Source organism: Hyperolius riggenbachi, chromosome 1 (assembly GCF_040937935.1).
Source record: "Hyperolius riggenbachi isolate aHypRig1 chromosome 1, aHypRig1.pri, whole genome shotgun sequence".
Taxonomy (NCBI): Eukaryota; Metazoa; Chordata; class Amphibia; order Anura; family Hyperoliidae; genus Hyperolius; species Hyperolius riggenbachi.
Genome location: NC_090646.1, coordinates 217976268 through 218004256, shown reverse-complemented (window position 1 = coordinate 218004256; position 27989 = coordinate 217976268). Strand labels below are relative to the sequence as shown.

Below are 27989 nucleotides of genomic sequence, written 5' to 3'. Positions count from 1 at the left end.
AGCTAAGGCACACTAACCTCAGATAAGGTTAGCGCTGTAGTTTGTGCCCACTAAGTGATAAGGCACACTAACCGGCTTAGTGCTGGTTAGTGAATCAAGGCCATGATGTTTTAATGACTGGTAAAATCATTTGGGGCTTGCTCTCACTAAACCACACAAATGTAGATGCGCTGCCCTGATGTGCACTAACACATATTGTCATGCATTGAGTTGCATGTTTGAAGGTGTTAGCCAACCTGAGTTGGAAAATGCAGATCAGCACTCAGCCACAGCTTAAAGAGGAACTGTAGTAAGAAATGGGGGGATAAATCAGCACATTGCAAAGTGAAAAGCTAAAAAATAGAAGAAAAATCAAGAAATGATCTTAGATATTCACCCTGTAATTTGTTCATATTGTTTGATCCACAATCAGCCTGCACGTAATCATCTTTACTACTGGCAGACATGAAATAAACCAGACAGCACCAACTGCCATTATCTATAACCACACCCACTAACAATGCGATTGCTTAAAGGTTGTTTTTTATAAATATACATATGCCCAGGTTGCTGGCAGTTGAAAATAGCTGTTATTTCCCACAATATAACAAGGCTCACAGACAGGAAGCTGTCAGGACCTAGTTGCTGACATCACACCGTGGGAGGGGTTTTACCACAATATCAGCCATACAGCGCCCCCTTATGATTTATTCGAGAAAAGATAAAGATTTCTCAAGGGCAAGGGGGTATCAGCTACTGATTGGGATGACGTTTAATCTTTGATTACAGTTCCTCTTTAACTGTGACTTAGAGACATGTCTATGTGCAGGGCAATGTGTTCAGAGTTAATAAGCCTTCAAGCAATGTGATACAGATGACAGCCTACATGCTTCTTACATACATGTTTTTGCCTACCCAAAGACAGGTTCTGATATGTGTGCTGCCAAACATGATGCCATAAGTACTGTCAAAAAGGGGAGTTGCTATTCCATGCTAAACATTTAAAGGATGACCTCCTCTGTTCTCCATGAGATGCCCAACTACTGACCTCCTGGTGCAGGCAGGGGCTTTTGTCCTTTTCCTCCATTATACCATCCTTACTTTGTAGATAGTGATTTGCTTTATACCAGACTAGTTTTAACTGTGGACCAATTAGAAACCATCAGACAGCTACATGGTAGTTATTGCTGATGCAGGCCTGGATCTACCTCCCAGGAGCCTATAGGCACAGATGTCCTGACACCTTAGATTTCGCCATCAAAGAACCTCTAAACCTCAACCAAACTGCACCGCAAGTGTGCTGGCTGTCCTACCTTAACTTCCCTGCCCGTCATAGGTAGCTACAGGTGCCCCTTAGTATTAGGTAGCCAGACGTATCTTCACTATTAAATAGCTAGAGGTTACCCCAAGTAGGTAGCTAGAGGAACCTCACCTCAGTATTAGGTAGCAAGAGGCGCCCCTGACTGAAGGGAGATCTCATCAGTGGAATGCCGAGAGCAGGGTGAGTAACCTCTCATTTACACTCTCATCAGGACTCTGCCTAGGGAAGGAGGGAGGGAGGCTCTCTGGTTGGGATGTGAGCTGTCTTTCCACCATGAGGCGCCTGTAGGCACATACCTACAGTGCTTTATGGTAAATCCGGCTCTGTGCTGATGGCCTAATTGAACATGGCAGCAATTATAGAGGGTTTTGGCTTCAGACACTTTTTGTCTATTGTGCTGTATGCATAAAAGGATTCAGGAAGGGTTGTGAATCACAGACATGGGTTGAATACAAACCTACAAAAGCAGGCCTCCATACAAGAGAGACTGTACCACAAAGAGTCCCACTAGTCACACTGCAACCCCTCTAAATACAAGTGAATGGGGCCAAACATCTCCACCATCTCCACCATTCAAAAATTCATTCAGATGCAATTTCCGCACATCCCCACAATACACCATGGATGATAAGAAAGGCTATATGAAGAGACCAGGCAGCAGCATGGAATAGAAACTGTAGAGCAGTGAACTTTTTATGTGAATTACCCTAATTCTTTGTTATTCTAAAATATACAGTTTTACCTCCAGTGTTGTGGTTTTTCAACACCAAGTGCAACTTCTCAGAAGACCACTTCCGTTTTCAGGGCTTTTAAAGGGAACCTGAAGCGAGAGGTATATGGAGGCTGCCATATTTATTTCCTTTTAAACAAGTTGCCTGGCAGTTCTGCTGATCACTTTGGCTGCAGCAATGTCTGAATTACACACCTGAAACAAGCACACTCCTATTCCAGTCAGACGTAAGTCAGAGCACCTGATCTGCATGCTTGTTCAGAGTTTATGGCTAATAGTATTAGAGGCAGAGGGATCAGCAGAACAGACAGGCTTCTGATATTGTTTAATAGGAAATAAATATGGCAGCCTTTATATCTCTCTCACTTCATGACCACTTTAAGTATCCCAAGACTAGTATCAGATGTGGTGTTTTAGAAGTGGGCAGAGTAAGGATGATGTCACTACATCCGTCCTCCCTCAGGCCAGGTGGAAAGGCAGACTCGTGTGGAGGTGCTGCACCATTGGAGGATTGTTGATATAGGTGGGTGGAGTTAGAGGAGGTTGATTCTTCACACTTCTGCTTAGTTAGGAGGCTTATTTATAATATGCAGTGCAGGGGGTATAGAAAGCAGAGACAGACTGTTTTGAAAGCAAATACGTTGAATGAAAGTGAACTAAAAGACAACCTATTACATAGAGCTATTTGTAGCTTGATAGGTAAGATTGGAAATAGAATGAGTTTTAATTGTATGTGAATCTTACATGTAAACAGTGGAAGTGAAATTTATGATCAATAAAGACAGCATGCAATATAATAACATTCCCAACACAGAATGTAAAATGGAACTGAAAAAATAGGTAGGGATATAGGGAGGTCTGTAGCTACCTTATAATGTTAGCTGAGAAGTCTGAGATTTGCAGATACTGGTTCTTTCTAGGAACCAATTACTCATTTTAATGAGGATGTCTGTGTCCTCATATAGAGTACTGGTATGAGAAAGGACAAAGAAGGTTTGGTGTGAACTTTTGAATCTTAGTTGTCTCCCAGGAATTGCCCAGCCTTGTTATAGAGTAAAATAAAATGTCCTCAGCAATACAATAGCTAGGACGACAACATAGAATAAAAAACTAAAGTAAACATAGTAATTCGGTTTATGATGAGCTGAGGACCTGGATATATTTGCAATGCTATGTTGCAATCTTCGAACAGTATTTAGACTGGAATAAACCGAAGCTCTGACCAGGGGAGGACTGGGACCTTTTGGCCTGGAGGGAAAACACAAACTAGAGGTCCGGTTTCACAGCAGCGCCAGCCCAAATGACGTCCCATGCGCCCCACGTGCTATATACCAGTAGTCACATGGTCATGCCAATGCAGAAATACAGCAAGGATACTAGAGGGCCAGCATGACAGGTAAAGTATAAATGCACAGGCACCGTGGGGTACACAATAGATTGAGGGAAAACTCTAGGGTTTCCATTGCGTACATAGTTTGTTATTATCGCACTTAACGAATACATCGGCCCGAGATTTCCCAGAATCTCAGATTGATACATTCAACTACTTTCCACCCGAAACAAGTCAAATTGTTAATTGGGCATGCTTGTGGTGGCACAGATTTTCATCCGATTGGATAATTATCGAAGCAGTTGATGGATTGGCCAGCCCAAAATCATTAAAGGAGAGGCAGCCTGGGGGGAAATATCCCCCCTTCCCCCCTGGCCAGTCCTCCCCTGGCTCTGACATACCAGGTAAGCATAATAAAACTGTAATGAGCCTGATACCGGTCATGCTGCAATGATAAATACTTAGCAGTCAGCTAGCCTATCAAAACTCAAATCCATCTGGACAAGACCTGAACTGCCACACCGCCAGTCTGGTTATTGTTTTACCTTATTGTAAATATGAATGAGTCTCACATGCTTAGACAGTTGTCACTGCAAAAAAGAAAGTTTCTATATAGTATATTCTAAAACTGATAAAGCAAAGACCGTACTCAACATCCTATCAGTAGCCACGATGTCTCAATATTTTTCTAAGATCCTCTACACACTCTTATGTTGGATATTATAATCAGAGATAAAAGCTCAATCCAGTTGTGATCTGCCCATTACTTGATTCATTGTTGCATGTATCAATGCTTTCCTGTCCACCCCTTCCACCCTCAGCACCCACCTCCTGCCCCAACTGATCCCTTGCGTTACCTCTCTGCTGACAAATCAGTCTACTAGTATACTTGTTTGTGTCCTCAATAGTCCAAGTTACAGTAAAACCGTACTCCAGTTTTTTTCTCAATCTTACAAATTGTATATGCCTAATATTACTTAACTTTTTAGACTTAGAGCTCATTAGGTCAGAGAGAGGGCTTAGTACTCAGGACAAAAACAAGCATGGTCTTAAAGTGGACCTGAGCTATGGAACAGGGAAGAAGAAAAACAGAGAGAAATGAACCCTGTATGTGTGTAGAAAGTTCAACCTAATTCCCCCTCATCTTTGACTAATCACAACTGTAATTTGATCTCTCAGCTGTGTCAGCTGGCTTGTTTAATGGAGCAGCTAATTTGTAAACACAGGATGTTAACCCCATGTCTGCTTCAGTGGCGTAGCTAAGGAGCTGTGGGTCCCGATGCAAGTTTTACAATGGGGCCCCCCAAGCACTCTATACATAACAATTGATACGGCGCACCAAAACCTGCCAATGGCAACTACAGTATCAGAGGTGCAAGAAGGGGATTAATGCTTGTTAATGATTACCACTGTTCAAAGTATCTATACAAGTGATTATTACCAGCACAGGACCAATAGAGAGCTAATACTGTAGTTGAGGGAGGACCCTTTGGGGCCCCTCTGGCCCAAGGACCCCGATGCGGTCGTTACCTCTGCACCCCCTATTGCTACGCCCCTGGTCTGCTTCCATGAAAGCACAAAGTAGACACACTGCAGATTTATTGCAGGATTTGTAGCAGCTGTTACAAAAAATGTTTTTCTTTAAAGGTTATTATGCTGTTTCTTATCTTTTAGAGCAGAGAGAAAGTTCTGAGTTCAGGTCTGCTTTAAGTGCTGGACCATACTCGTGTGCACTGCACTCTGATATGATCAATGACCCAGAGGCGGGACAAGGTCCTCCAGCACCCAAGGCTGAGACACCAAAGTGCGCCCCTCCATCCCTGCCACCGAGCCATCAAACACTGATTGCTATTAGACTAAGAGGCGCCACAGGGCCCACAACCTCCCCAATACCTTAATATCTAGTTATCTGGCTTGCAGTCACTGCTATGTATCCCCTTTTCTTATTTATTTCTGCTTCAAACACAATTAGGAATGACATCTGAATGAATTGTGCGCCCCCTCCTACTCTGCGCTCTGAGGCTGGAGCCTCTCCAGCCTATGCCTCGGCCCGGCTCTGCAATGACCATACCCAAGTGTCATCCCTCCAGAATCCTTGTAGTTAACACCTGTCTTCTAAAAGGGGTCTAAAATAATTCCCATTATTTAAAAAGAAAAGTTGATAGCAAGGCTAGAACAGCCTGTACTGGCCCACAGACACCTTGTAACATTTCTGTCATCACATACAGGATTGCAGAAGGACACATGCAGTTATGAGGTACTTTCTCCTCCATCATGTTGCTCTATTGAGTCTCCTTCCCGTTATTCTTGAAACAGGTGCGCTGTCTGTTCTGCTTTTCTTTTTGCAGATGATTTTTTTTCCTACAGCTAGATTGCAGCATGAAATGAAATGGTGAGTCTTTGTCTACAGTAACTATGCATAGTCCAGCTGGTTAATGGATAAAATGATCTGTATGATTTGCGCACGTTGCTTGACAAAGTATTTCAGTTTAGATGGTGACAATAAGTCACATTTCAGCCAACAATACAGAGAATAAAATGTAATTAGGCACTTTGCAGCACTTTTAGCATTGAGCACAGATTTTATGGGTAATTATATACAGTAGGTGGCTGTTATGCTGCATAACGAACACCTGCTAGGTATGTTATACTGTAAAGTGTGGCACAGGCACAAAATGAATAAATGGAAGTTTGAATGGAAAACACATTATCTCCAGCTCTCATAAAGGCAAAATTGATGTTGTTTCTGTAAGTGTTTTGAAATCTTTGGCTTGCTTATAGCTATGTAGTGATGGCAAAGTAACTTGAGTAGCAGGAGAAACAATCTGCTTAGGCCTCATTTACATGGGTGTTTTATACAAGGCCTGTAGAAGTGAATGCCGCATTTCTGTGCATTTATCCAGGTATTTTTCTACACCACACTACACTACACTAACCACTGACGCCCACCAGCTACGCTACACTACACTACACTACACTAACCCCTGACGCCCACCAGCTACGCTACACTACACCACACTACACTACACTACACTAACCCCTGATGCCCACCAGCTACGCTACACTACACCACACTACACTAACCCCTGACACCCACCAGCTACGCTACACTACACCACACTACACTACACTAACCCCTGACGCCCACCAGCTACACTACACTACACCACACTACACTACACTACACTAACCCCTGACACCCACCAGCTACGCTACACTACACCACACTACACTACACTACACTAACCCCTGACACCCACCAGCTACGCTACACTACACCACACTACACTACACTACACTAACCCCTGACGCCCACCAGCTACGCTACACTACACCACACTACACTACACTAACCCCTGACGCCCACCAGCTACCCCACACTACACCACACTACACTACACTAACCCCTGACGCCCACCAGCTACGCTACACTACACCACACTACACTACACTACACTAACCCCTGACGCCCACCAGCTACCCTACACTACACCACACTACACTACACTAACCCCTGACGCCCACCAGCTACGCTACACTACACTACACTACACTAACCCCTGACGCCCACCAGCTATGCTACACTACACTACACCACACTACACTACACTAACCCCTGACGCCCACCAGCTACGCTACACTACACTACACTACACTACAGCTGCATTGGAGGATCTCACCTGATCCATTTATCTTGCCGTTGTATCCGGTCCTCTTACGGCACAGTCCTTCACAATGCATGACTCCAGCTGCTGTACTCCTCTCCCCCTCAGTCTCTGTCTGCAGCTGCCACACATCCTGCCGCTGTACACGCATCATCCTTCCTGGTAAAGCTGTCCTTTCTTGTCACTTCCTGGTTACGGGTGCCCTGTTACTGTTTGAGCTTCAGCGCACATGCGCCACATGTCATGCATGACCCCAGTGTACATGCTCCATCAGGTTACACAGTAACAGTGCAACAGGAAGTAACGAGGAAGGATGGCGTAACCAGGAAGAACAGCTCTTTTACAGCAGCAGGATGTGCAGCGGCTGTAGACAGAGATTAAGGGGGTGAGCAACGGAGGACGGGATATAGAAGCAATATGTACGGAGGAAAGAAGAGGAACACACCGGCTAGATTGGTAAGTGCTGCCCTGCGCACTCTGCCCCCCCCCCAGTTGTGAGACAGAAAAAGTGCATCTTATATTCCCAAAAATATGGTAAGTGGTGTTTTTCATTCAATTACTTCTGGTATGTTAACACTACAGGTATGCACATAGCCCCCTGTGCTGTAAAATCTAGAAGAAAATGCCTGATAAACACATGCTAATGCCACCGCTAAATTCAATGGATGAATTTGATCTTGTTTGCAGACATTGCTTGTATATTACTTCCTGGATGCTACATGCAGCATATACTTGGATGCCCACTAGCCTAATACTATAAAAGTCCACTTCTGGTAGGCAGCTGCAGAGACAGGGATTGCAGGTAAGATAGTTTGCAGAACTTCCACAATGGAAGATGGCTGCCCTGTGAAATAGAGACAGCTGAGACTGTGCAGCTTTAGCCAGCAAGGTACAATAATCTAACCAGAAGAACATTTAGTATAGCTTTGCTGGAAGGGCACTCCAAAACCTGATCAAATGCTAAATTAGTGTAAAATAGCTGTCCACATCACACTCCATATTACTGTGAGTTGCTTTTCATGCTTCTGTCTCTGAGATTGTATGAAACATTAATAAGGGAAAAGCTCCATGAATTATACCTGGGCTTACATTTTGTGTTGCTCTGCATGTGGTTGGATTGACACTTTAAAGGATTTCTATTTAGTGTTCTCAGTACTGTAATGCAAGTTCTCCGTGGTTGCTTCATATCCCTCGTTCATTGCCAGAAATACCTTGCATGGGCTCCATGGCAACCTATAACTAGTGTTTAGCTTTAGACAACATTGATAAGCTTTTACTTTAGCAACTCTCAAGTATAAAAGCCATTACGCTGACACCAACGGGATAAGAAAAATGCGGCTTTAAAAATGTACTACAGAATGAAAATATAAAGAAAAAAATATAATATTGCTTCTAAGATGTTTCTAGGAGAGGTTATTTTTTACTGACTATACTATGACTACAGTATGGCACCAAAGGTAATTGTAGGTCATCACTTCTAAAACGTGACCAGAAATTGAGACTATCATGCACCAATTCAGGACCGTGGCATGCTGATATCCCTTTATGCCCTCGAAGGCCAAACACCTGAACTTATCATAGTCATTTCATGATAAGTTTTGAGGTAAGAAAAAAAGAAAAAGACAATCATATAGAAAAACCTGAACAAACGTATTTTAGACCATTTAAGCATGTGAAAGTTATGGAAAGCACTGATACACATTTATGTGGTATTCCTAAAGAATATACTGTATATGGGTCATATAGAGCCCTAAGATGATGTTATTTACAGCATGGGGTAAAGATATTCTGTAAAATATGGCAGTAATATAGATGGTAATAGAAAGTGGTTTTGTGTATCTATGGTACTGTTGCTATGAGTGATTATAGACACTGGTTTCAGGTTTAAATAGCAATGCCGCCATATATAATAATAGACAGTTATAGATAGTAATACATATTTAGGGCAACTTTTCCCAGTGGATTCATCACTACATAACTGCACCTTAGTGAAATAGGGTAATTGCTCTACAATGGGCTGTTTCTGTGGGATAGTCTGTAGATGGTTGGCCATCCATAGGTCCTTGTGGGCACATCAAATGCAGACTATAGGATCATGTCTATAACCAGCAGCTTTAGTAGCCAAGGGTTCCATGAAGGTTATGAACTTGGGCATGGAAACATTTTGTGGCTATCCACAGAAGCAGTTCATGCACAGTGCTAAGAAACAGACAAACCCACTTATATGTGTGCATATGTGAGTTACCTGCAACACATGCACCTTGGTGGGAATGGTGGGCATGTTTGGAGAACACTGATCTATATGAGGCTTCTGTGTCTGTCTGCACACACAATTTCATAAGAAGCACATACTACAGTACTAATATACAGTGGCATAGGTAAGAAGCTGTGGGCCCCAGTGCAAGTTTAGCATTGGGCCCCCCAAGCATGCCATAGATAACAATTGATACAACACACCAAAACCAATCAAGCACAACCACAGTGTCAGAGGTGCAAGAAGGAGATGGGAAACTGTGTGTTAATGATCACTACTATTCAAATCAACTATAGAAGTGAATATTATCAGCACATGACCAATAAAGAGCTAATACTGTGTTTGAGGAGTGGGGCCCTCTAGCCCAAGGGCCCCGATGCGGTCGCTACCTCTGCACCCCCTATTGCTACGCCACTGCTAATGAACCTTGCAGTTGAATATCATAGTAAAATGGCAAAATTCCACTGTGTGACTTTGTGCAGCCATCTGCTGTTTGCGGTTTGTATCTGACCTATATTTCAACCACATGACAATTATGTCCTAAGTTAACAAGGTTGGATTTTTCATGGATAATTAGTTCTTACAATCTCAGCTTTTTTGTAGTGCAACACTCCTAAAGAAATAGATATTCTCATATGTGTATTTCATCTGTGAAGGTGTTATATGAGTCACTTTCTTCTACGCTTACCAATGGCAGTTTTGCAATATGTAACTAAGCAGTGAATTCATCAGTCTAGACTGTCTGTAATGTACGGTAACCATTCGCTGAATCAGAAAGTAACAACACACAATCACTGGTGACCAGTCTTTTATTCTCTGTTCTACTGCTTGTATTCCTCTTTCAGAACATTTATTAGAATGCTGTCGTATATATTTAAATTATATTTTTATGAATCATATCATATAAAAAAGTCATAACAGGCTTCCCATTCACTATGTAAACCGTGACATGCAAGGTCTATGTAGGACTTAGCTGCACCTATAAGCCCTTATTCAATTTAAAGTACCAAAAACAAGATAAAAAAAAGTAATAGCAAAATATTTTGAGCATTTTCTTGTTAAAATACCCCTTTAGAGAAAACATAAGAGAAAGTAAATTGAACTAGATTACCATAGTGTATCAATGGTGGGCTCTGAGTGATCACCACTCCAAGGGCCATATGCTATTCATTTTTTTTTCTCCGGAGTTTTCTCCTAGGAGATATTTTTAATCTTTGATTTAAAATAACTTTTTAGCACTTTGCGATGGAAAAAGTACCAAAAAGTAGGTGAAAAGTACTGTCAAAATTACTCTGAGCATTTGTTTGCTTGCAGGTGGTTTAATTTTCTTTAAAAGTTGTGAAAATGATCTCCTAGGAGAAAACTCAGGTGAAAAAGTGAATTGCATTTGGCCACTATACTCTAGTTGTCTTCTAATGCCTAGGTTCTCAACAGGTGATATGCAAACCCCGGGTGGTGCTTTGGACACTTCAACGTGTCATAGTCAATCTAGAACAGTGTGTTATGGATTTAAAAAACGATGAATCATGTATAAATAAGTCTTGATATGTATTTTTAGTTAATTAAAAGCATGAAGGAATGTTTAAAAAGCATTTATGCACCAATATTGAGTACACGCAACAAATGTATATGTGTCATGTGTCACCATAGGGGGTACTCCGCAAACACCGTCTTTCATAAAGCGGTACATAATGTAATAATGTTGAAAAATAGTGCTCTATATGGATATGTGCAAAAGCTCTGCCAGCACACACAAGTAAACAAATGGAAAGAAAGTTAAAGGACACCTGAACTGAGAGGGATATGGAGGTTGATGTATTTATTTCCTTTTAAACAATATCAGTTGCTTGGCATCCTGTTGATATTTCATGCATCAGTAGTGTCTGAATCACAGAGCATGCGGCAAATCCAGTCATACTTAAAGAGGAAGTTTAACCCAGGACTGAACTTCATCTCAATCAGTAGCTGATACCCCTTTCCCACAAGAAATCGTTTCCCTTTCTCGAATAGATCACCCGGGACATTTGTGTGGCTGATATAGTGGTGAAACCTCTCCCACAGTGTGATGGTAGGCCCATGGTCCAGACAGTTTACTGTGTAAACTCTTTGCATTGTAGGAAATAATGGCTTTCCAGTTGCCAAGCAAGCCTCTGCAAAATGTTCATTTACTGAGAATTCTATGCACAGAGATCACCTGGCAGGACTAAAGATGTCACCACCAGTTATACATTTTATAATGTGAATCGGGGTGAGGAAAGATTTTACAAAGGGCAAAGACTAACTAAATAATTAATAAATTAATATTGTAAAAAAAATAAGCAATTTTATTAATTACGTTATTTTCTCTACAGGTTCTTTTTAAAGAGAATCTGTACTCTAAAATTCTTACAATAAAAAGCATACCATTCTATTCATTATGCCCCTCTGTGCTGTTTCTGCCACTCTCTGCTGCAATCCTGGCTTGTTATTGCCATTTTTAGGCAGTGTTTACAAACAAAAGACATAGCAAGTGATAGGCTGAGAGTAGCTCAGTGCACGAGTCATACAGAGTGTGCAGGGGGCCTGGAGAGGGTGTGTATAGCTATCCAATCACAAGCAGCCCTGCACATTCCAGCTTAAGTGCCTGAGCCCGACAGATCCGACAGAGGAAAGAAGATTAGATTATATAACAGAGATAGTACAACCACTGTGCAACTAGGAAAGGCTGCAGTTAGACAGAGCACATTATAACAGGTATAGGAACTTATAGGATAGAAGAAATAAAGCTCAAAATTTTGTTACAGAGTCTCTTTAAGTTAGAAATATCTGACCTCCATGCTTATTCAGAGTCTATGGCCAAATGTATTAGAGGCAGAGGAACAGCAAGACAGCCAAGCAATTTGCTTAGTTTAAAAGGAAATAAACATGGCAGCCTCTATATTCCTCTCAAATCAGGTGTGCATTGAATAGTAGGTGCACTTCAGGTGTAGTCAATGGAATCATGCCTTAGAACTGCGGATCTGTTACAGATATTATGAAACCAGCACTAGCAGAACCTTTACTGTGTATAGTTACCACTAACCAAGCATAATTATTGTATTTGTAGTGATGAATGTTTTGTATGGTGTTCAATCACATATTTGTGAAATCATCTTATTTTATAACTGCATGTTTTCATTATTATGTTTTACTCTTTGTGTCAATGGACCCCAATGTCATTGTCATTCACTTTCATAATGCTTTCCAGATTTTCACTAATGTAAATAACAACAAAAGTGTATGCTCTGCTTATTTATATGTGATGATGTGTCTCTTTCCCAAATCTAAGTTCTAAGATGTATAATATGCTGTCCCTACACTTTGTGCAAACGCAAACATGAGCGTGCTGTCCTAGATGACACCAGCTTATTTCCATGCAGGATATTCAGTGACTGAGAAAACTGAATCATGGTTTTCAAAGCTAAATGTTGGCATTTGCTCAAAAAAAGAATATTGTATGCTTTTGCTGACATAATGAAGTCAGAAGAACTTCAGGTCTTGTTGGATCGCAGCAGAGAAAAATAACAGGACTACTTGTCTTGGTTGATGTCATTAGTTCAGGAGATTAAGGCATTTGGGTTGAGGTTAGGTAAGCAATTTCATTTAGCTTTGGAGTAGTTTGAGATCAAGCTAAAACTATAGAGTATGGTTTGTTTGAACCAATGGCCTGAATTTTATGAGTTTAATAATTTAAGTGAAAAATTACTTTTAGGGATTCTTGTAAGAGTCAGTCAAGCAGGAACATGTAAAGCAAACAATGAGATCTTGTACTCCTTTTCCTCACATCATACCATAGGCTTGGTCTAGAATTGCATGTATATAGTGGAACTCATGGAGAAGCATGTCATACATTTAATCAGGACAGGAAATAGATTTGTAAGGCCCCGATATGCTAGTCATGATCATGTATATGTTCTGTTTCTAATGTAAACTAAAGCAAATCAGAGCCTTACACATCTATCACATGATCATACTTATCACGTGTTTGTTTCATGAGTTCTACACTTCAGCACCTGTAGTTGTGCTGTGTATTAGTTTGATATAAGCACAGCCTGCGTACATTTTACACACAGTGAGCATTACCGACAGAGAAACACAACAGTTGAGAGCCATTGACATGCTTTAGATCACTTATACATTCAGATTTGATGTTAGCAGAGGCGTAACTTCAAATCATTGGGCCCCCAGCAAATTTTGGTGTGCATTTCACACCCTTGTGGGAACGCATATGCATATCCTTGCCTAGCCTTGGTGACCTGGGGGCCCATCTTGCAAGGGTCATAAAACAAGTGTGGCCATCATGAACTCCACACCCATATAAAGTGTAGCCACAAAAACAACTGTTCTGGAGAAAGGACCCCTTTATTGACTGCGCCACTGTATTTTAGCTTTGTTTGGATGCATTTTGTTTTTCTTAAGTTTGGGTGTTAATTGTGACATATCGATTGTCTGTGGAAGAAAATGACCATTTGAAAAGTTCATGTTTGATTGGATGAACTATGAGGTTTAATAAACATTACTTTGAAGCACAAACAGAAGATGAATTAATGTTTTGCTATGTGGGTTTTTGGATAATCACTTAATCTCTTCCTCTGTACAGTTTTGCTTTAGATCCACTGAATTCAAGAGATTATGGGAAGGCAAGGTCAAATAACAGGATATATTATCAGGAGAGTACTAGAAGGAAAGTGGCCATAGGCTGATACTGTAAACATGAAATCTTAACACTATGAAACATAACATGGCTGCTGTTTACTTCTTCACACAATGTCATGAAGTACTGATTTATCATGTCAGACAGTTAGGCTCACTGAATGATGCAAAGAGCAAGATGGAAACAAAAAACAGAGAGATACCAGGAGGAGTCCTATATAGTACAGTATGTCAGAAAAATGGGACAATCGTGGTACAAAAAGATACTCACAATACAGAGTTGCAACAACAGCAACCACATTGCGGCGCCTGTGAAGAAAGTAAGTCTGTCTCAACGTGTAAGGGGATTCTAGGATCCGGGGGGTTGCTCCCCAGGAAATAAAAAAGTGATCCAAAGGATGCTATAAACCAGTTACCATTGACACTATACCCCATAGGGGTAAGAACATAAAGGGGTGGGAGGAGGCGCAGCAGGTGTAATAAGATGTCTAACAGTTTAAAAGTCAATGCTGCGCCTGCTTAGTCCCAATCTCACAGTGAGACAAGACCCCTATGGGAGAAAAAAGTAAAGATAGCGCACATAGTGCTCAATACTGCATGAATCTGCCACAGCTACCACCTCGTGCTGCACTCCAGTGGGATGTGCCTTCACCAATGGGAATAGAAACAGGGTTCCCCCCTCTGTGAATCCACTCACCGGATAGCCACTTGGTATATAGCATGTAGTAATACAGTAATCCACGCTCCTCCACTCGATCTCCGTATAAAAGTTCCTTTATTAAAATCAATAAAAGGCAATCCAAGATACACCAGACATCAGAGCAGCCCTTGGCCGCGGATACAAGGCGCTCCGTCCTCCCTTGGTTAGCCCGTGCTTCCGGAATGTCTGCGTGCTGCCTGGCTCCGCCCTATGCGTTTCGTCGTAATGACTCATTCAAAGGAGGACGGAGCGCCTTGTATCCGCGGCCAAGGGCTGCTCTGATGTCTGGTGTATCTTGGATTGCCTTTTATTGATTTTAATAAAGGAACTTTTATACGGAGATCGAGTGGAGGAGCGTGGATTACTGTATTACTACATGCTATATACCAAGTGGCTATCCGGTGAGTGGATTCACAGAGGGGGGAACCCTGTTTCTATTCCCATTGGTGAAGGCACATCCCACTGGAGTGCAGCACGAGGTGGTAGCTGTGGCAGATTCATGCAGTATTGAGCACTATGTGCGCTATCTTTACTTTTTTCTCCCATAGGGGTCTTGTCTCACTGTGAGATTGGGACTAAGCAGGCGCAGCATTGACTTTGAGATTGTGTGTACATTGGAGTGAGGTGACTCTTCAACCAGCTGCGATCCCCTATAGTGCTAATTTATTGCTTTCTGTGGAGCGCAGTGTATCTTTCTAAACAGTTTAAAAGGAAAAGAAGCGGCTTACAAAGAAGTCGCCAACAGAAAATTGGGTGATGTAAACACTATTTATTGCAGTAAGCAGATAGCTCAGAGCGCCTATCATTGCTGAGCTCAGGACGCGGGATCTAGCCCATGAAACATGTCATCTGAAGTATTCCTAACAAATAAATATTGTTTAAGTCAGAGTGGGACAAAAGTGTGAGAGCATACAATACCCAGCGGCTACCATCTTGGTTTGCTTATTTGTTAGAAGACATGTTTCATCACTTCTGGTCTGTCACTAATTAATGTGTATATATATATATATATATATACATATATATATATATATATATATATATATATATATATATATATATATATATATATATATATATATATATATATATGCATGTTTAGCTTCTAATCCATATGAGCATATTTACTCATGCATGACTTTCTTATCACCTGGATGTGCACATACACTGTGGATCTATTAGCATCATTGTATGCACTAGCATTTTGATCCCATTCCCTTTAATTCAGCCAGACTTGGGTCTCTGCCCCCCATGTACAGGTCCCTTTTCACTTCCTGTTCAGTTTGCAAGTGTTGTGCAGCCAGCCAATCATTACGCGGTTTCAGACAGGGACGGAAGCCACCATATACAGTACGGTAAATGCCATAAATAACTTATGACATATAATTCTTAGAAGCTGCATTTACATTTTTTAACCAACTTGAGAAATCTAACTCTAATTTCACTGGTGATGATATGCCAGACCATGAGGTAGAAAAATACTAGGCCTGTAACAATAAATGTTCTTACTCCATTTCCTGAAAAACACAGTGAACTCCATGAACTCAGATATTCTCTGAGGTAAAACCTCAATAATACTTGAAAACTAAGCTCTTATAAGCTGTAGTTTATTGTTGTACAATCGCCTGACTGCTTATTTATGTAGATTATGAAGAACCTAAAACATTATTACTTGTACATTTTCAATTGCTATGTTCTCAAATCTTGTGTATCTGCCTTTGAAATACCTTAAGGCAAAGCCACCCATGGTGCTTGGAAAATAAGCAAAACAAGTTCAACATTTTTCTTCAGGAAGTTCAACAGTTTAGCAGACAGAAGAGCGTGCCATGCAAGGGGAGGGAGTCTAACCAAGGTCAAATTAAATCATTTCTCAGAAAAAAAAAACAATTTCAAGTGAAAATCCAACTTTATTAAAAAGTCAGATAAGTCTACTATTGCTAGGATTTTAGAAACCTTATTTTAAGCAGGAACGCTGTTAGAAACAGTCAACAGTTTCTGTGTATTCACTGATAATCCCCTAATGCTAGGTACACACGATACAATTTTCTGGCAGATTTACCTGTCAGATTGATTCTTTCCAGCATGTCCGATCTGAATTTTGATTGATTTTCCTATCGATCTCTGTTCACTTTTATGGAAATCGATCGGAAAATTGATTGAAATTCAGATCGGACATGTTTGAAAAAATCGATCTGGCAGGTAAATCTGCCAGAAAATTGTATTGTGTGTACCTAGCATAAGTTACTGGTATATGTACTCTCAAAAATCTGCAATTTTAGAATTAAGCCCAAACCTTACACCTGATATTATGGATGTGACACTCACCTTCACTTTGTTTTTCTGAGTTACAGATTACCCAGCAAGCTCATGGTGAACCACAATTCCTAGTAGTTTGTAAGGGGCTAAAAGGGATCAAAAAGCCTCCTTACTAAAATGCTATAAAAAGCAATTTCAGCCTTATTTCTTCTATCCTATAAGTTACTATACCTAATGTGGTCTGGATTACTGCAGCCTTTTCTAGTTGCACTGTCTCTGTAATACATCGTATGCAACAAGTGCAGTAATGCTGGGAATAGACGGTACATTTTCGCGGCTCGATTCTGCCGCCCAACCGATTCCCCGCTTGATTCCGCGGGCGATATTCTTATCTTCTGCTTGTTTTCCTTATCTTTTTCCATTGTCCCCTATGCGGTGTCGAGCGCGGAATCGATCGAGCGGGTGATCGGACATGTCGCAAATTATCAATCATGACTCAAACAAGCGGCGAAAATGTTTAATCCCAGCATAACATACCAGCAGTCAAGTCACGTTTGAGAGGAGCCTCTGCAAACAGGCACCTGCTCTGATGATGTATTTCCTGTTTGGCGGCCATCTTCACTGTTTACAAAAACTATAAATAAAACAGTGATTTTATCACCAAGAAAGCAGCGGGGAGCAGCGAAAATGTCACAGAGGGGGCTAGGAGAAGACAACTAACAGGCTGGTATGTTTATTTATGTAAGATTTTTACAGTACAAATTCTCTTTAAGACTGAGGGTATTTGTGATTATTCAGGTTGGAGTGAGCATTTGAGGTGTCCTACAGTCCATCACTTCTGTTTGTTTTTCTGATGACTGCTCTTAGAACCTCCACTGTCAGATTTACAAGGAAGACACTTTTTAATGGTGATGTGTTACAGGCACACCTCAAACTATTATGTCTGGAGATGTGATGAACTGTGCTCTTACGGAGTGGGTTTTAATAAATGAGGCAATTTTTTTAGTATTTAGCTACATAGGCAAACACGGGGGGGGGGGGGGGGGGGAGGGGAGGGGGGATTACAGCTGCCCAGAATCCCCCCTCAGCCCAGGGCCGGTGCAGTGTCTGGGAAAAGGCTCAAGTTGAGACACTAGAATATCTGCAGGCATCCTAAAGCTCACAGCACTGCCCCGTTTCTTTCTCTGCTACAGTTGACTTTGGATGGAGCAGCAGCATGTGTACAGAGCATGGAGCAGCAGTGTGTGTACAGAGCATGGATCAGCAGCTTGTGTACAGAGCATGGAGCAGCAGCGTGTGTACAGAGCATGGAGCAGCAGTGTGTGTACAGAGCGTGAAACAGCTCTGGGGAACATAACAGAGCACAGAGCCAGGTATGAGCACAGCCCTGTGCCCCTGCTGTGTGAATGCTTCATTTTCCCCTTCATTACCAGTGTCTGGTGTCCATAGCACATGTAATGGCATTTTTATAAATACTAAAACTTGCTCTCTGTTAATTCTGCCAAATGTTTACTCGAAGTCCAGTTTATAGAAGGATGATCCATAATCAACATACTGCCCCGCCGCAACAAGTGGTATTGTATTTTTGGTCTCTTAAAAGTGAAAACTTGTGATTGCTGCAGTGTACAAATTGGCTATGGGAAATGGTGGCAAGACAAGCACATTTACCCCAAGTTCTATGTGTAAGCTTGAGTCAAACCACCAGGAACTATAATTGCATAAAAAAAACACAAGATCACTCAAATGGATTTGTGTAACTGTCCACCGTGGCTTCTTTATCTCCACAAGTGACCTTTCCAGTAGTCCAGTTGTACTTTTGTTCTCTGCTATGATTCTTGCTTTCTTATATGAAAGAGGAACTTTACTGAATAGAACTTAAAGAATAAAATTGCTTATGTTTTACAATATTTCCTCACGCTGATTTACATTCTTACATTTATCAGAGGTGGCGGCATCTTTACTGCTGGTAGGTGCATCACTGCGGCATGTTTGTTTCTTTGTTGTGTGTTTCAAAATGAGCAGAAACTACCACTGGTCTCCTAGAGCGCACTGGTGCAGAAGGCTGCATAACTAAATAGACTAGGCTAAACATCACTGAGAGGGTGGTGCTACATGCCAAAATACAGCAAATTATAGATATACCGGTAGGTAGAATTTCTGATGCTGAAACCAGGATAATTAACGTAAAATTAAGTATCCTGATTAATGTATTACATTCTACTATATTTCATTAAGGAGACTCTGTAGCAAAAAAAAATCAGCCTTATTTCTTCTATCCAATAAGTTCCTATACCTGTTCTAATGTGGTCTGTCTTACTGCAGCCTTTTCTAGTTGCAATGTCTCTGTAATATATCTAAACTTCTTTTCTTTGTCAAGCATTGTCGAGCCAGAGAGGAATGCTCTGCCTCTGCTGTGATAGGGAGAAGTTATGCACACCGCCTCCACTCCCCCTGCAGGCTCTGTGTGTGTGCTTTGTTTATCCCTCACAGGTCTCTGCTCTCAATTTTCTGAGTTTGTGAGGCTGAGAGGGGAAGGAGCTGCTGCCTGTCACATTCTAATACCAGACTGGAGTGCAGATATTTCCCTATGTAATAAAAACTTGTAGTATACTGTAACATGATATATATATATACACAAACATCACTTCCCGGCCATGTTTTAAAACTGGTGATTAAAAGCCAGGATTGTGGCGGGGAGCAGTGGAAATGGCAAAGAGGGATCCAGGAGATCACAGTGACTCGATTGGTATGTTTTTTATTGTACAAATCGGACAGTACAGATTCTCTTTAAAGCAAGTGCCAATTGAGAATACATGTCTCCATGGACAAGGTGGTGTTTATTTATTGAAAATCACCAGCAATGTTCAACAATTCTTACAGCATAATTAAATCAATGTTAAGGTGGCCAGTAATGGTACAATTTTCCACAAGATCATTTACGAACGTTTCTTCGCATGAACGATCGGAAATGATTATTGTTTTTAAGGCAGTATATATACGTGCCATGGGAGGACATAGGAGGAGACACAGATATATGTCTCTTGCTGCATCGCCTCTGTGTGTGCTCCATCCTGTCTCCCACGCACATTCTCATGCTTGTTCTCATTTCTGCTGGCTAGTACTGAGATCAGTAAATGGGAACGCAATTCCCATTCTTTGATCTAAGTCCCCATGTCAGTGATTGCTGGCATCAATGAGATGCCTGCAGTCATTATAACAAACTGAATTAAACATGCACGCATAACTTCCTGTTCACATAGTACAGTGGGATGCAAAAGTTTGGGCAACCTTGTTAATTTTCATGAATTTCCTGTATAAAACGTTGGTTGTTACGATAAAAAATGTCAGTTAAATGAATCATATAGGAGACACACACAGTGATATTTGAGAAGTGATATTAGTTTATTGGATTTACAGAAAGTGGGCAATAATTGTTTTAATACAATTAGCCAGGTGCATAAATTTGGGCACTGTTGTAATTTTATTGATACCAAAACCTTTAGAACTAATTATTGGAACTCAAATTGGCTTGGTAAGCTCAGTGACCCCAGACCTACATACACAGGTGAATCCAATTATGAGAAAGTTTTTCTCATCTTTTAAGTTTCTCTGAAGAGTAGCAACATAGGGGTCTCAAACTAACTCTCAAATGACCTGAAGATAAAGATTGTTCACTATCATGGTTTAGGGGAAGGATACAGAAAGCTGTTTCAGATATTTCAGCTGTCTGTTTCCACCATTAGTAACATACTGAGGAAATGGAAGACCACAAGCTCACATCAAGTTAAGGCTTGAAGTGACAAATCAAGAAAAATCTCGGATAAACAGAAGCGACGAATGGTAAGAACAGTCAGAGTCAACCCACAGACCAGCACCAAAGACCTACAACATCATCTTGCTAGAGATGGAGTCACTGTGCATCGTTCAACCATTCAGTGCACTTTACACAAGGAGATGCTGTATGTGAGAGTGATGCAGAGGAAGCCATTTCTCCACCCACAGCACAAACAGAGCCGTTTGAGGTATGCTAAAGCACATTTGGACAAGCCAGCTTCATTTTGGAATGAGGTGCTATTCACTGATGAAACTAAAATTGAGTTATTTGGGCATAACAAGGGGCGTTATGCTTGGAGGAAAAACACCACAGCATTCCAAGAAAAACACCTGCTACATACAGTAAAATATGGTGGTGGTTCCATCATGCTGTGGGGCTGTGTGGCCAGTGCAGGGACTGGGAATCTTGTCAAAGTTGAGGGACACATGGATTCCATTCAGTACCAGCAGATTCTGGAGACCAATGTCCAGGAATCAGTGACAAAGCTAAAGCTGCCCCAGGGCTGGATCTTTCAACAAGACAACGATCCTAAATACTGCTCAAAATACACTAAGGCAGGGGTGCCCACACTTTTTCGGCTTGCGAGCTACTTTAAAATTTGCAGAGGCCAGGAGATCTACCAACATTTCAAATACTGAACTTAGCATTAATAATATGGTATATTACTATACAAGTCTTGTATAGTCATATAACAACATTAGAAATGCTGAGTTTACCATTGGAAATGTTGGTAGATATCTTGGACTCAATAGTCAATAAGACTATTGGTAGAATAGCACCACAACCATAGACATATTTGGCAGCATGTGGCACAGAATCATTCCCCCCACAGTGACATGAAGCCCCCCTCCCCACCCCAGCATGTTTGGCAGCATGTGGCACACAATCATTCCCCCGTCAGTGACATTAACCCGCTTCCCCACCCCAACATATCTGGCAGCATGTGGCAAAGAATCCTTCACTCAACTAGGGTCGCCCACATTTCTTAAGCTCGCTTAACCCCCCCATACATTCCCCCCCCCCCCACACACACACACACACGCACATGGCTTTTAATGATAACTAAATCCCCTTCTCCCTGCAAATACTAATAGGCTTCAGCCCTGCAGTAAAGTAATTGCCCCGACGCACGACCCGACCCACCACCGTAATTTAATTGCCCACCTCAGCAACAAAGCCTCCGTTCTCCACTCCTCACAAAGATGGACAAGCGGTGGTTGCTGGTCCCGTGACCTAAAAGCCCGTGGGACCTGGGGGAGGCGTGGTCACAACGCTTGACCATCACAGAGGAGGGAGAGGAGAAGCTCACAATTGACTCCTCTCCCGCTCCAGCCACGCCTCTCTGCTTCAGCCGCGCCTCTCCTATCAGTCAGTCGTGCGCTGGGAAGCAGATTTTGACAGCCGCAGCACCACAGGAAGCAAGACGCGCAGCTATATTTGACAGGATGCAGCCACGAGGCCGCGATCTACCAAATAGGTGGTCGTGATCTACCGGTAGATCGCGATCGACCTATTGAGCACCCCTGCACTAAGGCATTCATGCAGAGGAACAAGTACAACATTCTGGAATGGCCATCTCAGTCCCCAGACCTGAATATAATTGAAAATCTGTGGTGTGAGTTAAATAAAGCTGTCCATGCTCGGAAACCTGAATGAACTAGAGATGTTTTATAAAGAGGAATGGTCCGAAATACCTTCAACCAGAATCCAGACATTTTTTGTGGTGCCCAAATTTATACACCTGCCTTATTTTGTTTAAACAATTATTGCACACTTTCTGTAATTCCAATAAACTTAATTTCACTTCTCAAATATCAGTGTGTATCTCTCCTATATAATATATTTAACTGACATTTTTTATTATAACAACCAACGATTTACTGTATACAGGAAAATCATGAAAATTAGCAAGGTTGCCCAAACTGTTGCATCCCACTGTAATAGTACGCTCAGGAAAGTAATGTATGAAGACATCTTGTGGCCAAATAGTAAAATTACACCTACATACATTTATTTCAATAAAAAGACCTACACACAATATAAAATAACTCCTTTCCTCCCACACTCTCCCATAAATACCCAAATAAAGCTTTTACATAAAAAAAAAAAATTACAATTAAAAAAATACGTAAATAGTTACCTTAGGTACTGAACTTTTTTAATATGTATGTCAAGAGGGTATATTACTGTTATTTTTTTAAAACATGGGCTTGTAATTAGTGGTGGACGCAAAACTGAAAAAATGTACCTTTATTTCCAAATAAAATATTGGAGCCATACATTGTGATAGGGATACAATTTAAATGGTGTAATAACCGGGACAAATGGGCAAATAAAATACGTGAGTTTCAATTGTGGTAACATGTATTATTTTATCACTATTATGGCCATAAATTGAGAAATTATGATTTTTTACCATTTTTTTTTCTTATTAATTCCATTAAAATGCATTTAGAATTAAATAATTCTTAGCAAAATGTAGCACCCAAAGAAAGCCTAATTGGTGGAGAAAAAAAGATATAAATCATTTTATTGTGATAAGTAGTGATAAAGTTATTGGCGAATGAAAGGAAGTAGCGCTATAAGGTGAAAATTGCGCTGGTCCATAAGGGGAAAAACCCTTCAGTGCTCAAGTGGTTAAAAGAGAAATTAATAATACAAGCTTTGGCGATACTAAATGGCATGGCCACTTGTGTGTATTTTACACACTGCGTTATGCCTAATTATATAAAGCAAATAATATATCATCTGATGGATGTGTAAAAACATTGACATCTTGTTGAAATGAAGGATCAGATGCTAACCTGAAAAGTCTTATAAGCAGGCTGCTTTAGTTAGCGTGGTTAAGCTGAAATTAAAAAGCCTGCAGAGTTAATGTCAAGCACAAAGGCGTTTTGCTGGATTATTTATGGGCTTGAGAGCAGAAGGCAAAAGCAATGCCAGCCCAGAACACAAGTGCGGTTCACATTACAAAAAAAAATCTGACAGATGACCTCCAAAGTGAGAAATACCATGTGACACCACAGTACATTGTTCTAAGCGAGTGCCACAAGTTTAATGCAATCACCATTCCCAGTCCTACTCCTTTTTAATAACACACAAGATAAAACCTGCGTTTCCTATCACATTCATCAGTTAGGAATGGTCTCTAATAACAAAATAAATAAAGGCTTTCTTGAGTTTAAGTTTCATTCATGCTAAGACTAAAAGATAGGCGAGGCTGGAGTGTTACATCTATATATAGAGAACTGATGTCACTGGGATGCCAGGCTGTGTAGAGATCTGGATACCACTGGGTTGCATCCATACCAGTGACTGTGCCTGGAAAGCTTGTCCAGGAGTTGGAAGGTCACTTAGACTCATAGCAGAAGCAGGAACAATTCATCCAAAGAGGCTGGTCACTTACCATTCGTAAGGCAACGGTACGTACGCTATTTAGCTTTATCAGCTTTATCCTTGATTCACAAAAGTGAGGGATTAGTGTTAGCTACTCCATCATAAATGCCATTACGTTATCTGCTAAAAAGACAAAACTTAATTTGGAATATTGGGAAGGATGAATACAGTAACCAATATTCAAGGCTAATTCTTTTTGTAGCATTTATTTTTGTCATTATTGAAATACAGGCATTTTTAAGAGTTTGAAATGTGTGTATACGTTATGCTCTGAGTGGTCATTCACATTTTACTATGTCTATGATGACATCACAAGGGGGTGTAGCCCTTAAGACTGCAGCGTTTTTTGCTGTGTTTATGAGTTGTTTGAACTGTACTGACCAGAGCAGTATGGCAAAATGCAGCTTACAGCAAAACATTTAAAGAGGAACTTTACAGAAAGATTGTAATAAGGGGAAAATACATCAATACACTGCAAAGTGAGAAGTAAAAAACAATAGACGGTAGATGAATAAATGATTGATATTCGCCTTGTAATTCATTCATGATGTTTGATCCATGAGCTTGCAGGTCATCATCTTTACTGCTGTCAGACAAGTAAAAAAAAAAAACAGACAGCACCAACTGCCAATATCTATAAACACTGAGGGAGATATTGCTTGGTTGGTAGTTGCAAACAGCCATTATTTCCCATAATGCAATGAGGTTCACAGACAGTAAACTGTTAGGACCATGGCCCTGACATCACACTGTGGGAGGGGTTTCAACACAATGTCAACCCTATGGAAATTACTGATTATCTGTTCAAGAAAATGTAAAGATTTTTTTTATGGGAAAGAGGGCATTGGCTACTGATTTGGATGAAGTTCAATCCTGGGTTAAAGTTCCTCTATGAAACACCTCGACACGTGGTAAGGCTGCCCACATTAGTGGATCTGTCTGTTGTCTTTAACAGGGTTCTCTTGCAAGATGGAATATAAATTTTGATCTAACTGCCAGCTTTTCTCCACCCTATTGATCACGGCCTGGCCTCTGCAGTGATGCAGAGACCAGCGGAGGGCACAGGGAGAGGGCGTGACTAGACTTCTAGAACAGGAAATACAACTTATTTATGTGATAATAATCTGCAAAACAGGAATACATAAAGGTTTGTAAACCTATACGTAATCACAGCAGGTGATAACAAGAGATGGTCAATGAAATGCTAATCTGGCCTGCTTGCGAATTTAATGCAAATCATATGCAGCTTGGAATTGTGCCAATCAAATGCACTTCCTGACTATTTTGATTGGCCCGTTTTCAAACTGTACACAATTTAGATTAAATGTGTGTGTGGGGCCCAGAATTATTAGCATCTGATTGAACATTACATCACTAACGATAACTTGGTACATTCATTTGATTGAATTTTTATGCTATATTATATGTATGTGAATGGATCGCTTTTCACTGAATTTCTTTTTTCCCTGTTGATTTCTGGTACAGTTTAGCATTAGCGAACATAAATTGTACTGACAATAAGGAGAAAGGCAAACCGCATGGCATCAGTTTATATTCCGATTTGCCCACAATGGGCATAATGCACAAACAACTGAAGTATGCTGCTAATCATCTAATAAGCATATGTGGGATTTGGATATTGCTATAGTAATTTCTCGAAATGCGTGTATAGCAGGCAGACAGCCACAGTTTGGATGCTTTTATAAGTTGTTAAGAACCCAGCCAATTATGAAGATTATGTTGCTAGGCAACAACTTTTGTTTCTTGCTCTAAATATGAATATCAAGAGCTATTTGTGAGCGGCTACAAGTCACCTGATTTTAAGTAAAATGGCAACATGTAATTTTATTTTCTCTTCATTTTTTTCATGCTTTTAGATTTGTCAACTAATGGCAAACCACGTCTTGGTTGGATAATCTGATTATCTATTGTGTTAATCTCAGTCCATGCCTACATATGATATAAATTGATGGTAACTTTGTGGGATCCTCAGAGTGACCCCAAAACAAACTAATTTCAAAGACTACATCCTGTTCAACTTAACAGTGGCTAAGGGATATATACTGTACCAGAGATGGATTAAGGTGTAAAGGTGCCCTAGGCAAGATAGTAGAGATGCCACTCCCTTGTGGTCCTTTTGGTAGGCTGAAGTAGAGAGAGAGGTCAGAGAAGGTGTCAGGTGGGCCCCCTCATAAGGACTAGGCCCCAGGAACCTGCCTAGGTTTCCTGGTGGATGATCCTGCTCTGTACTGTACATATTAATAAAAACACATATACAACACATTAAAACACACAAAAATGATGGTACATTACAACCATATAAATCATGCACACTATTCAGATCCTGCTGAAATTAACCACTTTAGCCGCAGGGACGTGAGCCTCACATATGCGGCAGCCGGCAGGTGCTGCTACTGCCACAGGCACATGAGGCTCACATCCCTGCAGTTTGGGGGGCTGTGAGCACGATCGTGCAGGCAGAAACCTGCAATCGCGACAAGGGGGATTGGTGGAAGGGGACAGAAGTCCCCTGAGCCAATCCGCGAACGTCCTCCGAGAATGATCACTGTTTTTGTTCAAAAACAGTGATTATTCTTAAATAGTGCTTCCACGCCGCCTCCCGCTCGGTCGTTTCCGCTGCTCCTGCCGTCGAACATTAGATTAATAAATGGGAACTTAGTTATTCATTTCCCTTTTAGGACACCGTGATCACAGGCATCAATGAGTTTCCAACGTCACTTCTGAGTAGCACAGCTGCGCATTATTTCCTATTAAGCGTACTTATTGTACTCTTATAGGAAGAAATGCGTGAGGACATCTTGTGGCCAAATAGTAAAATTACACCTACATACAATAGGGAATAATTTTTTATTATGCCAAGAGGGTATATTATTATTAAATTATAGGCTTGTGATTAGTGATGGATGTAAAACTGAAAAAATGCACCTTTATTTCCAAATAAAATATTGTCACCATACATTGTACTAGAGATATACAGTAATTTAAAGTTGCAATAACTGGGACAAATGGGCAAATAAAATATGTGCCTTTCATCCACAGTTTTATGTTTTATTTTAAAACTATAATGACCGAAAACTGAGAAATAATGAATTTGTTCAATTTTTTTCTTATTATTCCTATTAAAATGCATTTATAATAAAATAATTCTTAGCACAATGTACCACCCAAAGAAAGCCTAATTGGTGGCAAAAAAACAAGATAAAGATCATTTTATTGTGATTAACAGTGATAAAGTTATTGGCTAATGAAAGGGAGGAACGCTGAAATGTGAAAATTCCTCTCGGAAGGTGAAAACAACCCGCGGGCTGAAGTGGTTAATATACATGATGTCTGCAGAATAAAATGCTGCAATATTACACTGTAAAAAGACATTAAGTAGCAAATAAACTGCATGGTGTCTGCATGGAAGGATGAGCAATTGAGCGTCAACTAAGAAATGCAGTAGCATAAATTCCTGCATTTTACTGCTATTTTATATATCATTCAATCTGGTATGATTTCTAAAACCAGCAATTGGAAACATTTGCCAAGAGCAACCAACTAGACATTACACATTAGCTTCCAGTCTCTAATAAGCACTAACAAGCACAACAAGAATGACCACTTAGAGTTGGAACCCACTAGGAATCGTTGCAGCACTTCCAAATCGCAGCACCACCGTGTGCAGTGTTTTCTAGGGTGATTGCACTCGCGTTTGTAGGCAATTGAAGCAGAGTACAGTAAACTGCACAGTGCTTTTGATTATCGATTCTGTTTTTTGTTTTTTAATAATTGTAAATAATAATTTTTTAACAAACGTTATTTTACTCACCAGGTGAGGATGTCCGGCTT

The 27989-nt window shown here is 40.7% G+C and overlaps 1 protein-coding gene and 1 long non-coding RNA gene across 3 annotated transcripts in view; one reads left to right on the top strand and one right to left on the bottom strand.

Moving 5' to 3' along the window:
* The window catches only part of LOC137571452 (uncharacterized), a 71269-nt gene extending 63981 nt beyond the window's left edge, over positions 1-7288 (bottom strand). The window contains exon 1 of the long non-coding RNA XR_011031358.1: positions 7041-7288. This is a non-coding gene — a long non-coding RNA (uncharacterized lncRNA). The remainder of the gene's footprint in view (positions 1-7040) is intronic.
* Positions 15-27989, top strand: part of MYOZ2 (myozenin 2) — a 115793-nt gene continuing 87818 nt past the window's right edge. The window contains exon 1 of one of the 2 annotated variants that reach the window (XM_068280535.1): positions 15-7481. In XM_068280535.1, the coding sequence (XP_068136636.1) occupies positions 7443-7481 (39 nt within the window). In that variant the 5' untranslated portion in view covers positions 15-7442. Of the gene's footprint in view, positions 7482-24041; positions 24164-27989 lie in introns of those variants that run through there. The other variant, XM_068280554.1, reaches the window with a different exon arrangement.